Source organism: Dunckerocampus dactyliophorus, chromosome 15 (genome assembly GCF_027744805.1).
Source record: "Dunckerocampus dactyliophorus isolate RoL2022-P2 chromosome 15, RoL_Ddac_1.1, whole genome shotgun sequence".
Lineage (NCBI taxonomy): Eukaryota > Metazoa > Chordata > Actinopteri > Syngnathiformes > Syngnathidae > Dunckerocampus > Dunckerocampus dactyliophorus.
In genome coordinates, this window is record NC_072833.1 from 4788415 (window position 1) to 4804064 (window position 15650).

Sequence of the window (15650 nt, forward strand, 5' to 3'; positions counted from 1 at the left end):
GAAAACATATTTTGACATATCTTACCGGAAATGTGTTTTTTTTAAATAGACAAATGAGCTCCAACGAGCACAATCTCTGCCTAATAATGTGCGTGCAGGTGTACGAAATACGGTACTTGAAATTGTAAAAATAAATAAATACAAATATGATTTTACAAAAACATAATAACTAAAACAATAATAACTGATGCTTTTGATAACAATAGTGCAATTGATCGCTATGACTTTTCTATCCTTCAACACTGCAATCAACACAGCAAATAAAGAGGCAGCAGCAGAGCATCACTAGCCTCCATCACTGCAAAATTAAAACGTGTAACTTGGGAGGCAGGGGGAGAAAATGTGGGGGGAGAGAAAGAGGTGCTATGGGATGTGTTAGGGGTGGAGATACGGTGATTGTGCTGCTCCATCCCTTAGCTTCATTTCCCAGACACCCACTGCCACAATATAGCCCCTTTTGGATGCACACGGCTGGACCCACCCAGCAGCACCACCACCACGCCCACCCTGCACTCTCGCAGCCCAGGTGGGAGAGTGCACTTCGGCCTCGGGATGCAGCGTCTCGCCCTCGGCGCACCGCCAGTGGAGTGTGGAGTACTTTAAAAACACGGCACCCGGACTTCTATTTAACGGATTGTTTGGTGATTTTTTTTTTTTTTAAAGGAGTGAAGACAAAGTTGCGTTCAATGCGCAGCCATGCTCATCATCTCGTCTCGCAGCGCGCTGCTGTCCGTCTACTACCCACAGATCTTCCTCATCTTGACCAGCGGTAGCTACCTGTACGCTCATTTTCCTTTACACATCACTTTGAACAACTTGCATTGAAAAAAAAAGAGTTTTACGCGCAAATTATACACAGGATTTGTAGTGGAGGACGCAGGTGTTGATCATAAGGAAGTAATGTGCAATGTGATACCTAGTCAGCTACATTTAAGTGTGCCCTGATTTTATAATTACATACTATCATTTTTACTGGCATACAAGCGCAGAAACCTAATTACAGTGTTGTGGTAATAATATGTTCATTACTGTAATGTGCAGTGCATGGTATGAGAAGAGTTTCAAACATTTTCATGACATTATTAGTGACGGAAAATCACAGTGATAAGCATATTGCGTATCTTTCTGTCATTGAAACTATGTCGATCTGAGTATGTAGGACATTGTCTTCGGTGGTGGCTCTGGGCGCCAACATCATCTGCAACAAGATACCAGGACTGGCCCCCCGTCAGCGAGCCCTTTGTCAGAGCCGCCCGGACGCCATCATTGTCATTGGCGAAGGCGCCCAGCTGGGCATCGACGAGTGCCAGTACCAGTTCCGGTACGGCCGGTGGAACTGCTCGGCCCTGGGCGAGAGGACAGTGTTCGGACAAGAGCTGAGAGTAGGTCAGTCCCTTTTGCACCTGCAGATTTGATTTTTGATCATACAGAAATTATTCGCAGTAATATGTCTATTTTATATTAATATGTATGGCCCTTAATCTAATAGGGGGGCACAAAGAATTCAAATTTACCTGTTCTACAGCCAAAAAGGAGCCAGTTATACTCACAAATTGGAAAAGTCAAGTGTCAAGAGCACAAAAGCAGTACATTAGAGGGTGTACCTCCGAATGAAGAAGCTAATGTATACCCCTAAAAGTACAATCTATGGTAATGTAACCTTTATTGGATAGCAAGTAAGTGTATGTACCTGTTCCAGAGCCAAAAGGGGGCTAGGTGTATTTCCCACTAGTAAAAATCAAGTAACAAGCCATTCTACACTCTGAAAAGTATAATCTACACAAATGTACGTCTTATTGGATTTCAAGGTAACTGTACGTACCTGTTCCAGGACCAAAAAGGGTTCAGATATATTCCCAACTTGTACAAATCATGTGACAAGAGTAGTACATTTGTGTACCACAGCAGTGAAAAGAATCTCTAAAGGTCCAGTTAGCACTAATGTACCCCATAGAGCTAACTACTACATTCAAAGGTATCGTGTGTACCTTTTCTAAGAACAAAAAGGATCCAGGTGTAACCTGCCTGGTCCACCCAGCCCTGCCTTTGGCTCAGGCTCAAACCAGGGTCCACAGAATAAGAGTCAAGAGCGCCCGCCATTGGGCTAAAAGCCCAAGGTGTCAAGTCAATGTCCAACGCGACTCCTAAGGCGTCAGGATGTGAGGTTTACAAACGTACTTTTGGCACAGCTGCACCAGCTGGCATCCATGACACAGGTATATTCCAACTTGTGAAAATCAAGAGTCAAGGGTGCAAAAAACAGGACATCTGAAGGTAGCCAAGTAGAAAGCTACTGTATACCGCTGAAAGTACAATTTACAGTAACGTACGCTTTATTGGATTTTAAGGTAACCGAATGTACCTGTTCTGGGGCCAAAATGGCCCCAATTTGTAAAAGTCAAGGGTATAAAAGCAGTACCTTTGATGGTACCACCACCAGTGACAAGTCACTGTATACCCCAAAAAGTACAGTACAGGTATGTGGGTAGGGTACCAGGTGACTTAGCATCGCAGGTGTAGCTCACATTACAAAGGCAAGACGTTTTGACAAAGTTCCAACACATTTGTCAAACTTTTGTCCCTATATGGGTGTTCCACCTTCAAAGAAACACCAACTAGACAAGGGATTCAACCAGTTCTATTTCCCACAGAAGCCCCCTCATGTGAGACCCATATATAAATTGCATTGCAATGTGAATATGTGTTGTTGCGGCTTTGGACCCGCGTTTAATCCCGCTGTTCTGGGAGCCATCACTTTTGTTCCAGGGATACAGACATCTGGATCCCTTTCTTTCTTCCTTTCCTTTTGTCAAGAGGAAATGTTTCCTTTCACTTTGTGGTGTGTAAAGTGGATAAGACTACACTTTGGGCCCAGCTTGGAGACACGTGGAGAACCTTTCTCGAGGACCATAGCTCACGAAAGAACTAAAACACCAGCGAGTTTTGTCCATTCATGCTCTCTTCTGTCGCTTAATCTGTAGCACTTCATTTGCTTGACCACCAGGCCTTTAAACTCATTAAGCGTTGAGAAAGAGCGCAGAGAATCACGCTAACCACTAATTGAAGTCAGGCCCGGCAGCTGGATGGCAACAATGCACTGCTGTACAATCCAAACAAATCACGGCGGGAGCAGATTCGCCTGTACAATATATCCGGATTGCACAGATTTAGCCTGATGAGAGAGGACTTGAGTTTGTTATTAGTTATGGATGAAGGGGGGGAACCACAGGACTGATGGTTTCACTTTGTCACGTTGGAGGAGAGCCATTAGAATCTCTCCTATACACAAGACGCCATGCATCAATACCGCGGCCTACTGAGCGCACGCATTACGCTGATTGGCGCGGGGGGCTATCCTGTTACACAGACCTACCGTGGTGCCAGTAAGTTAATTTCCCCCGCACCTCAGCACGCCATAAATATGAGGGTGTTTATTCTCAACTTCAAGTGGTGACACAGCAAAGAAACGGGCACATGTCAGTCAAGCTCGAAGCACAGACGGATTCGGCGCTGTAGTATCACTTGCAAAAACAATGTGGACCGCCTAAGACAGACACAGCGAGACATTTAAGATGTGTGAGAAATTCAATTGATGAAAACCATAAAACATATCCAAGTCTGCTGGTCAGCCAGTAGATGTCACTTGTGTTTGCCTCAAGGTTGGACAACAACAGAAGCGTAACTGCTGATGACTTCAGCCTGACGTTGTGGACAACAGGGGTCAATATAGGGGTATCCTTGAAAAGGCCCAGTGGTTTACGATGTGGGCAACATTTCTCAAGAAATAATTGGAAGGAATTTAGGGATTACACATCTGCAAACCATAATATCCATAAAATATCCAGGGAATGCATAAAAATCACCCCATGTAAAGCAGAACCCAACAGCACAGCATGTAAAAACTGACACCAGTCCATCGAGGATATTACTACTTGGGCTTGGCAGCACTTTGGAAACGCGTTCTAAGTAAATGCAATTCGTCACTGCGTCTACAAACACCACGCAAAAGGGAAAACCATATATCAATAACATCCACAAGCCAGTTCTGGGCTGTCTGAGATGACGCAAAGTGGAAAAGTCCGCTGTGGTCAGACGAGTCCGTGTTTCAAAATTGGTTTTGGAAATCTTGGCTACAGAGGAGCGTCCAGATCCTTTCCTGATATCCAGTTAGAAAAGTCAGCATCCGTGATGGTATGACGGTGTTCTGGTGGCCTACGGCATCATGAGTAATTAAAAACCTTCAGCACCCGTCAGTGCTACATGGAGTCTGGTGCTGCGATCCAGATGACATCATCTAATCTAAGACACATTCTGAGTGTTGCAGCGAGTCCATTATGGAGGACCAACCCAGAGCAGCACTCCTATTGAGGCTGTTCACCTAACCGTATTGACCCAACTATAAGATTTACCAAGAAAAAAAGTCTGAAAAAGACATGTCTTCTGATATTCAGGGTCTGGATTTATACATACACATGAATAGGTGGAGCCAAAGAACTTCTCGCCAAGCGGCAGGTTTTCTTCCTGTCACTCACACACCAGTGACCAGGAGACTTGCAGCCGCAGCACAGTGTCTCAAAGCGAACAACAAAGGACTTATGACTTAAGATAATGCTAACAATTGTCAAGCAGCTAAGATGTATTACATTTTTTATGCAACCTACCATCACTGATATTGAAAATACAATCATTATTGCCTTCGATTCAGGCTTAAAAAACATGTCTTCTATTCAGCTCAATACAATACTTTATTTTTCCAGGTAGCCGAGAAGCCGCCTTTACGTACGCCATCACAGCAGCCGGCGTGGCCCACGCGGTGACCACAGCCTGCAGCCAGGGCAACCTGAGCCAGTGCGGCTGCGACCGTGACAAGCAGGGCTATCATGACCGCGAGCAGGGCTGGAAGTGGGGGGGCTGCTCGGCCGACGTCAAGTATGGCGTGGAGTTCTCGCGGCGCTTCGTGGACGCCCGAGAGATTAAGAAAAACGCCCGGCGGCTGATGAACCTGCACAACAACGAGGCAGGCCGGAAGGTAAACGGATCAATGTGCACAACAGGGGGGTGACAAAAATGATTTGGCACTCGTTACAACTTTGTGGCAATGGAAAAGCAAAAAATACACACCCTTCCAAACAGTCCTGCCTGGCAAAATGAATGTATTATTATTGTGTCCCACATTTCATCAACAATTTTATGATATCTTCTGAATGGACAATACTAGAGAAATTACTATACTTCATAGAGTACTCAGTAGTGTAGATTTACTATTAACAAGTGTGTGAGTACCAAGATAATTGTATCTTGCCTGGAGTCAAGCATGGTGGTGGAAGTGTCATGGTCTGGTTGTATGAGAGCTGCGGTTCAATAAGGGAAACATGAATTCCAACATGTTCTGTGACACAACTGGCAACACAAGTGAGTCCACCTCACAGTGAACATCTCAAAATCGTTTCCAAAATGTGAATATCTCGCGTGAGCACCATTGTTTTCGAGCACCGTCTTTATCCTCTCGGGCGTGGAATTCACCAGAGCTGCACAGGTTGTTACTGCAATCCTCTTCCACTCGTCCAAGATGACATCACTGGTGGAGCTGGTGGATGTTGGACACCTTGTGCTCCTCCAACTTCCTTCCTTCCGTTTGAGGATGCCGCACAGGTGCTCAATTAGGTCCAGGTCAAACCTCCAGCTTCGTTAGCAAAGGCACTTGTCATCTTGGAGGTGTGTTTGGGCTCCTTATCATGCTGGGAAACTGCCACGCGGCCCAGTTTCTGCTTCACAATGTCACAGTACATGTTGGCATTCATGTTTCTCTCGGTGAACCTCAGCTCTTCGGTGCCAGCAGCACTCATGCAGCCCCAGACCATGACACTACCACCACCATGCTTGATTGTAGGCAAGACACAGGGTAACACTTTACAATAAGGTACACAAAATTACAGTAGTTAATGAGGAAGGAACCTACCTAACACTAACCACTACTCATTAGTTACTCAGTTCTTCAGTAGTTCCTCAGTAACTACTCTAAATGTATGTGCCTTAGTTCCTCAGTAACTAGTCTAAATTTATATGCCTTAGTCATTAGTTCTCTATTAGTTCCTCAATAACTACTGTATTTTTGTGTACATCATTGTAAAGTGTGTCCAGACACAGTAGTTATCAGCGACCGTGATACAAGCTATACACTGACGACACTCTCTCTGTTGTCAGATCCTTGAAGAAAGGATGAAGCTGGAGTGCAAGTGTCATGGCGTGTCTGGTTCCTGCACTACTAAGACCTGCTGGATCACCCTCCCAAAGTTCAGAGAGATCGGTTACCTGCTAAAGGAGCGTTACAGCGCTGCCGTTCAAGTCGAGCCGGTCCACGCTTCCCGTCTCCGCCAACCTTCCTTTCTGCGCCTCAAAGAGGGTCGGGGCTACCAGAAGCCCCCCGACACCGATTTGGTGTACCTGGAGCGCTCGCCCAACTACTGCGAGGAGGACAGGGCCACTGGGAGCACGGGTACGCGGGGTAGACTGTGCAACGGCACCTCGGCGCAAACGGACGGCTGCAACGTGATGTGCTGCGGCAGGGGGTACAACTTGCACCACTACACGAGGGTCTGGCAGTGCAACTGCAAATTCCACTGGTGCTGCTTTGTCAAATGCAACACCTGCAGTGAGAAATCTGAGATTTTCACCTGCAAGTAGAGCGGGAGAAGGAGGAAAAGGAAGTATTTATTCAAGATTTTGCACATTTTGACATCCTATTTGAAATTCTTTACAGAGGATGGTTAAGGACGACTTTAGACTGGAGTTGCTGGTCTGAAGCATCCTGCAAGAGAAAGGATTTGTTTTTAAAAGGCAAATGAAAAAATGTCACAGACAGAAGGCAAATAATTCTGTGATCATGCAAATGGTCAAAAGCTAGAATATGACTCGCACTGTATTCTGTTTGAACACTGAAATGACAACTAAATATTTATGTTAGACTCATAGTGGGTGGAAACAACAACTCACCTTTTTCTTCTTTGTTGATGCAAAGTGGATGAAATAGTCAAATCTGCCATTTGCAGCCATTACGTGTAGCCTGTCACATAGTAAGCCAGGGGGCAATATTTGTCCTACAACTTCTTTTTGATTGGTCCCATGCATATTTTAAAAATACAATAAAATCCTTAATGAGATCTATAATTCCATATTATACTAATTTGCTTTGCCACCCATAACACAACGCTAATATGTTGATGTTTTGTTCAGATAGCTTAGCATACACTGACCAACATGATATTGGACTGGTTTTAGCATGTATCAATGTGGCCCTGTGCATCCTTCAATTTTTGTGTATGTGGTCCTTGTTGAAAAAGTTTGGACACCCCTGTATTAAGCTATTGATTAAGCATGAGGTATGGCAGTTCTATTTTTAGCCTTCAAGCTTGAGTGTGAACGGCACTTTCCATCCCCGACTGTGTTCATTGTTTTGTTTGCTACGACCAGGTTGGAATACAGCGAGCATTCCCATGAATGGCGCACACAAAAGCGCGGTTTAAGCCCGCCTGGGTGGATGGCATGTGTCTTAACCACACAGCAGCTATTTTTGGTCCATCACCCATTGTCGAACTTACAGAACAATTTGAAGAGTATATTTTTATATGAAGAACGTGGCACTTTATGTCATTTATACATGGGGGAAAGAGCGTCACCATTGAAAAGGTGTTTACTAAAATAGTGTTTACTATTGTGCCTTTTGAGAGCTTTAAATTATTTGCGATTTCTATTCTTGTAAATAGTTTTTATTTAGGTAGCCCAGAAACCAAGCTTGCATCACAGTGTTTCTACTAGTCATCTCCCCAATATGTGTTTTATGTTACATTCTTGGCTTAAATAAAGTCATACAAAATGTTTTGTGTCGCAAACAAATGTTTATTAAGCCCAATAAAGTATTTTGTATCTGGGAGACAGGAACACGATGTGGTATAAAACGCTGATATGGTAAAGCCCAGAGTAATGTGTGGAGGTGACCAAACGGCCGTGGCCATGCTGCCTCATTCAGACCCTGGCTGACTCGCACAGCCTTTTTCCTGTCAGGCTCAAAAGCATTGCAGCCAGCCGCTGGAGCGCAAGTAACCACTGTTTTGTTAGCTGTCTGAAATCCTTGGGGACCGGAACCATATAAGCTCCCTCCACCATGGCGGCGGATTGAGGGGAGAGTCCGGTTGATTGTTTCAGTGCATCTTGTCATTTAAAAAACAGGGTGTGGCAGGCCTGAAAAGCGCCACATTGTTGAGGTGTCAGCACTGTTCAGCTTCTGACACTACCACTAATCACCAGAAGAAAAGCAAATGATAGGTTCTGTTGACTAAAGCTGAAGGAAAGAAGTGCGGTGTAACTTAAACAGACAAGGTGAAGGTGTAAAGAACTCAAATAGCTAGATTGAATGTCTTAAGCCCTTTGACGCAGCATTGCTCTACAATACAGTGCGTTAAATTTGGATTATGAGCACCCAATAGAGGCAACATTACTATGTTTATATATTACGTATTACATTCATTCATTCATTTACTGCAGAAGTCAATGTGATTCTGCATGGTATTTAACCCTGATGGAGAGATTAGATTCTCCAAAAGAAAAGCCTGGACACTGTGGAGTTATTTGTCTTTGGATTACAGCACAAAGAATTAGCTTTGCCAATTGGTACAAGCGAGGCCTCTATTCATTTCCCAGAATTTGGGGCGAGACAATAGAAGAGGTCCTAAAGCTTAGCTTTTCCGGCAGGGAGAGCCTGTGCACCTTTAATACTGTCTGCGCGGAGAAGCCCTATAAGTGCTATAGTGTTGTTAAGGTAGTGGATAGCATTACTGGAAGCATGTTCATGATTCCTCCCTATTTTGTTCACATTAAAACCTGGGCCGAGGTCATGCATCCTTTCTGACTGGTTTAAGCAGCAAACTGCCATCTCTCTCCTCCACCTGGAAGCCCAATTCCCTGAGCGCGGAATACTCGGCAGGTCCTCGTTGTTCCAGTGAGGCCACCAGCTCCTGATTCTTCGTGTTGTGCTCCAAGAGGTTCCGGATTGCGAAGATTGACCACTGACTGATGACTGGACGTGTTGGTTAAGGTTATTACATTCAAGACATACCGCAAATGCTTCAATTAGCAGCAGATGAGTTTCTAATTAGCACCGGGTCAATAAACGTCGACATTACCATCCTGATGACTCATCAGCGCTATGAATGCTGGCTGAGCAGTTTGCTCCTTACCGCTATTACAACATTGGCTCTGATGCTGCCATGTTGTCCGGTATACCTATTCATAAATGACCATGTGTCAAAGAGAGCTACATTTTCCTTTCCACTTTCTCATGCACTCCAAATTACCAATAAAGTAAAAAAAATATAAATAAATAAATAAATAAAAATTTAAAAAGTTAGTTTAGTTTGATTTTTTTTTTTTTTTTTTTTTTACATTTTTGCCAATTGTGGTTGCAGTAGAATGTGTTAATTTGGTGTTATAAGTCGGCCAAGAAGGTTATGTTTTTGCCAGCGTTTGTTTGTTTTTTTGTTAATTGATGGTTTTGTGGGTGGCAGTTTTCCAACAAAACTACATAAAAGTGATGTTAAATGTTCAGCTGCGCATTCATTTGTCATTATTTTTGCATCGCTTTCTGCATGAAAAACTACAATAATTTTCTATAAAATGTGTTTTGTGTTCAAATTTTTAACACAATTTTTGTGTTTCTGGAACGGATTCACATTATTTTCCATGGGAAAATTTGCTTTGGTTAGAGTCCGTTTTGGTTTGAGCCGGACCTTCTGGAGAGGCTTAATGACGTTAACCAAGGCACCACCTTAATCCAAAAATAGTTGCATTTTATTAATAGATTTGATGTTGGATTTTCAAATTTTATGCTAAAACTACAAAATATAGTAAGAATGTCAGCATAGACGATACTAAAAACAGTTGCAGTACGTCCAGAATGCTGCTGCTCGAGTCCTGGCAAGAAAACCAGGAAATATGATCGTATTAGCCCAGTGGCCAGGTCTTTGCGCTGGCTTCCTGTCGCTCAGGGAATAGACTTTAAAAAAGCTCTGCTCGTGTACAAGTCTTTTCACGGTCTTGCGCAAAAGTACATCTCTGACATGTTAGCACCATATAAACCATCTCGGTCTCCGGCGGGTGCCCAGAGTCAGGACTAAACACGGTGAGGCTGCATTTCAGTTTTATGCTGCCAAAATCTGGAACAGTCTTCCAGAAAATGAGAGACAACCCTCAACTTTGGCAGCGTTCAAATCCAGGCTGAAAACACTTCCATTCAGCTGTGCATATGACAACTGAAAGGATTTTCTCTGCACTCTTCACTTTTGAATTCACTTTAACTTTTATGTTTTATTCAATGATTTTATGTAATGACTTTAGAAAGACTATGTTTTATGAAGTCATTTCCTGCCTTCTTTTCTGTAAAGCCCTTTGAATTACCATGTTGCTAAATAAACTTGCCTTGCCTAAAATGCTCTTAGCAAAGGATACATGGGTTGTTGCTATCTATGTTGCAGTTGTCCAGAATGAGGGGGATGCCTTCCAGTTCTCTGACCTGCAGAAAAACACGTATGCATTCAGTGTAGTGTTCAATGCTAAACCAAATTGGTTTATTTGCTCCCTGTTTCTACTATACCTTGTAGATATTTTTGATATGGGACAATCATGACTTGCTTTAGTAGCTTCAAATAAGCTCAAATTCAATCCGCTAATAACATTTGTATTTTCTTCAAACATGTTTCTATTGTCTTTTATGTTTGTTAAAACTTCTTGAATTGTTTTGCAGCTGTTGCACGCCGAACCCAACCAATGTTTTTGTCTCTTATAATAAGTGAGAAAATAAAGCCTGTGTTTAAAAATTCCGTGTGATTATTTAAAGGCAAATAATACCTACGAGGGGAAATTTGAAGCAGCAGCATAGTTGTGGCTTCGCCTGAGCCGTGTCACAACAGCATCATCTGCTTCTTATCATTTATTTGCGCCCATAAGCTCAATTATTGTATCTGTTTGCCACTGACCTCCACTTGTCACGGTGGTTAATTTCCAAACACACTGCAGGGAGAGCCAGAACTAATAGCGGTGTTTGTGTTGTCAAAAAGGAGAACAAACAGGATCGTAAGCAACCAGACTGGAGCTTTGTGTGCATCCAGTTCTGCACTTAGCGAGGACATCTTATGTTACAATCTGTCCCAAAGGTGAACACAGTAAAATGCGGTTTACTGGAAGGGATCTTGGTGAAAACAGATACGGGGTGATTTCTGACCAATGACAGACCACAGATCAGCATCCATAAATATTACAGAGAGGCCAGGCGAGGGTGTCCATCCCACAAGCATTCCAACAATCGCTTCCTATTAAAGGCGACTGAGCCTATACTGCGGCGCAGGCAGACGCTAGCTCCTCCCCGACCGCTGTAATATTTATCTTGATGTGACAACTGAGATGCCGACAGCGGGCGATGAAGGCAAACTGATAAAATCGCGGTGGCGGTAGTGGGCTCAGTGAGAAACAAGAGTGCTGGGCTGAAAGAACATGCTTTGTACGGACGGGAACGCGCCCAGTTAGGACCAACTCATTTCCTCTCCGTCGTCGTCCACTTGTGCGGTTTGATACGCCAGTCTGTCTCTTGCTTGCACTGTAAAACAATAAGGCACTGAAGCACAAAGGACTAAAAACAGGGCAAAATGTAGTTCCCGGATCCTGTTTGAGAGGGGCTCTCACAGTAGGCATGGAGATGAATAAAAACCTTCTACTTCAGTATGATTTTTACCATTAAGGTTAATGTCCCTGCCACACGGCAAGGCTTTAACCCTAAAGACGGGGGGGGGTCCAAAGTGCGGCTCAGGGGCCATTTGCATCCCGCAGCGTGTTCTTAATCGGTTGTCGGCATATTCTAAAAACAACACAAATTCATTATTAATGAGATATATTATTGAATATTACACTTATTTGCTTTGTCACCTACAACACAAAGCTATTGTGCTGATGTTTTCTTAGATTGCTTAGCATATGTTTTGACCTACAGTGGATTGGTTTTAGTATCTTTAAATGTACAAAATGTATCAAAGTGGCCCCCATCATCCTTCAGTTTCCCTGTATGACACCCTCAGTGGAAAAGGTTTGGACACCCCTGCCTTAAGAGGTCCTAGTCCATTTAGTACCATTCAGGGGGGGTTTTCCAGCCATTTTGGCTGCGTTGAAGGTCGGATGTGCCAGAGGATATTTATTTTACTTTTTGTTCATTAATCTCTGTGTGTTATAAATGTGCCTAAAATGGCAAAAACATTTTCTACAACATAAAAATGCCCTATTAAAAATGTAACACTCATTTTTGATTTGTCTTAATTTCAACTTGGACTCATTGTACATTTTTATATTTGTCCACCAGATGGCTATACTTTTCCCCATTCAAAGCATGCAGCAAAACGTCCTTTTACTGTTTTCTGAAAGGGGGGTCCCGCGGGGGTCCCAAAGATCTACCTCCTACTGTAAACACAGAAAATCATCTTCCCGTCTGTTTGGAGGCGAGAGACAAAAAAAACAGACACGCATGCTCATGGCAAATTGGCATATTTAGGCCGGCAAAATTATCAAGTTAATGTCAGCTGACTGATGTCATATGACATCTACAAAGAGACGTTTATGCAATCAACCGGTAGCTCGCAATTGACGTAATGTGCACCCCTGGTATAACGTATGGGTGGCAGTGATTGGCTGCACATTGATTTGTGACAATGTTACTATTGAATTTGGGCACTCCCCTTAAGCCACCAGAGTATCTATCCATCTACAGTATCTACTTCAAACCTTGTTCTGGTTGATGGTGTGGGTGTAACACAGGTTTCCAATCAGCCTGATGAGGTGAGCCTTAAAACTGATGACAGGTGAGTGGGAAAAAGTGTTGTCCTCTTCGTTGGAGGAGGAGAAATTCTGAGCCGAGCTGAAAATGTTCTTGCTAGCCTTTCCGATGGCATGGACCTGCTTTAGGAGTTCTGCGGAGAAGATGAAGAACAGGAGACACTTAACTTGTGTTTTATTGATGATGGCGCAGGAATGTGAGCTGGTTTATGTCATCACACCTCCATCACAGGAGGGGCCACGCTTGTGTTGACCCGTTCAGGGAGTTTTATGTGGTTTGATTTACCTACAGTCGTCACTAAAAGGTCCGGTTGGTCCTGTAGGAACTGCGCTTGGTGGGAGGTCATCTCGCATAGCACGTCAAGAAGACTGATCACTGTCAGCACCTCCTGCAGGACCTGCAGATGAGAGAATGCGCAGTTTATACGGACTCTTCCAGAGAGGTATTACTTGATGCACCTCATCGCTGGAGGCAGAGCCAGTGGCAAGGGTCAACACGGCTCCGCAGCCTTTCTGGAAGGAAGAGGCGAGGAAGCAAGCCACGTTGGGAGGGACGCCACAATTTTGGGACTCGTCACCACTTAGCTGGGCCGAGATCAGCTCTAACAGGGTCAGTCTGAAAAGACAATAATGCACTTCTTCTATGTTGTGGAGCATAAAGAACACCACTGGAACAGGTGTAGTGTTAATTGTAGCTAGTGTGCTTTGGCATTGAGCTCAACGTGAAATGCATTTTGATAAGACTTTGGATGTTATGGCGCCACCTGCTGCTTTGGCATGCACGTGACCAGTCAAAAATGCTATTTAATATGAACAAAGGTGTGCCAAGTCTGGCCTAGGGCCATGTGAGAGTGGCATATAGATACAAGAACAAATATTACCTTTCACAGGACGACATTGCAGCATACATGTTTTCAACCAGAGCTGAAGACGTGAGAAAATGCTGAGTTGCAATGAGGACCCTGTTGATTCACATAAATATACACATTAAAAATTACATTGAGAGTTCCCACTGAAGTCTGCTTGCCAATCATCTCGCTCTTACGTCCAGTCCAGCTCAGGTTGTGTCCTGCAGAGCTCCATCACCTTGAGCGCCAGCTGGATGTTCTGCGGCTCGGACAGTTCCTCCGCCTTGGCTTCATCCAGGCACGTGTGGAGCACCATGGAGGTGTAACTCACAGTCTTCTCATCATCAACGTTAAGCAGCTGCCTGCACACAATGACAGAAAAAGGTTTAAGACTAGTCTTTTGTCTTTATGTCAGAACCAGGTGGTTAAAAGATGCTAAAAAAACCTTTACATTATATATTACTCATTCTGATACAGATACTATGACTGAAGGACTGCTGAGTTGACAGTCCTATCCATTTCGAGTGCTTGCTATGAAGTGTCTTGTTTTAACTTACAAGATGAGATCTGGAAAGCTTAGCCGCCAAATGTCCTCTTTACACACTTGGTTCCCCACAGCTAAATTACCAAGAGACTGGATCCCACAACGCAGAGCTGATGGGGAAAAAAAATATAATACAAGAAAGCTATTAAAAGTTACCATTGGGATTCAATGACATATTTAGGACTTACGCTCAAAGACGCCATCCCGGCTCTTTGCATTTGTGTGCAGGAATCTCAATAGCCGGAGGGAAACATCAACAAAACCAAGCTCCCTGTAAGAAAACAACACATTTAAGTGGCAATATATGAAAATAAAGACATACCTGTAATGTCAACCCTTACCTGAGCAGGCACTGATTGCGGGGACTTTGCACACAGGAGTTCCTCTGAGCTCGAAAGCACTCAGCAGTAAGCTGCAATTTTAGGTTGCAATTTGTGCCACCGGAAGCTTGCAACTCCTCACAGAGCCTGGATAAGACTTTGAGAAGACTGGAGAACGCCTCTCTTTCGACAGAATCCCTGGAGGTTGAGCAAAACAGGATGACGTCATAGTTCTGTACAACGTAAACAGTTAACAATGCCTGCCACACTGTCAGAGAGATGTCAGTATAACAATGTCAGATTCAGATTAATTTTTTTATTGGTAAAAAACACACAATTTGTTTCCGGTACTTATCACTTAGCTAGGGGTAAATAGTTGTAAAATCACAATTTACACCATAACAATATCTATATTTAGGACATTTAAGACCCACAACGTGTTAAAAGTGAGGTTAATCCATCAAGTCAAAGCATATGATAACAAAAGGAGCTGAGCAACTTCTAAGGTAGCTGTGTAGCAATACAGTTCCATTAACTAACAGCGGAGTTATCTTAGCAACAAGCTAACAACCGCCGTTTCCAACTACTAACGCAACAAAACACTTCCTCCTCACCTGTAATCCCGGTCCCGTAACGCAGTCGTAAAATTTTTTAAGATTTGTAAGTGTTCAGGGCAGTGTTTTTCATTCAAAATACGAGCAACAGACACTGAAATGTCATCAGGGTTGGTAGGAGTAGCTGCCATGTTTCCTGTTTCATGCGTATGGGCGGGACATCCGGAAGTAATCTTAAAAGTCCATTGGTTGGTTTAGCTTTGAGGGCGGAGTCAAAACATGTGCTACTGTTTTTAAGTTTTCTAGGCGTTCAATGAAAACAATCGTGGATTATTTGTCTTTAAAATTCATCCAATTTCACTTTTGCAACATGTTAATATGTAATTAGGTGTTAGACATCATGCGCCACTGATTCAATTCATTACAAGCTTGATTCACATATGAAACGTACTATTGTTTTTACCTTTTCTAGGCGTTCAGTGAAAACAATCGTGGATCATTTGTCTTTAAAATTAAT

General features: G+C 43.4%; 2 protein-coding genes across 2 annotated transcripts; one reads left to right on the forward strand and one right to left on the reverse strand.

Moving 5' to 3' along the window:
• Positions 1-460: 460 nt before the first annotated feature.
• On the forward strand, positions 461-7845 carry wnt7ba (wingless-type MMTV integration site family, member 7Ba). The gene is made up of 4 exons (XM_054753087.1): positions 461-779; positions 1160-1386; positions 4758-5029; positions 6205-7845. The coding sequence occupies exons 1-4, from the start codon at positions 697-699 to the stop codon at positions 6682-6684; spliced, it is 1062 nt and encodes a 353-aa protein (XP_054609062.1). The 5' UTR covers positions 461-696; the 3' UTR covers positions 6685-7845.
• atxn10 (ataxin 10) lies at positions 6020-15332 on the reverse strand. Its single transcript, XM_054753085.1, has 11 exons — positions 15194-15332; positions 14601-14777; positions 14448-14530; positions 14273-14369; positions 13913-14077; positions 13749-13829; positions 13327-13483; positions 13154-13265; positions 12817-13001; positions 10501-10564; positions 6020-9073 (listed from the first exon to the last, which is right to left on the reverse strand). The coding sequence occupies exons 1-11, from the start codon at positions 15322-15324 to the stop codon at positions 8889-8891; spliced, it is 1437 nt and encodes a 478-aa protein (XP_054609060.1). The 5' UTR covers positions 15325-15332; the 3' UTR covers positions 6020-8888.
• Between the last annotated feature and the right edge of the window lie 318 nt (positions 15333-15650).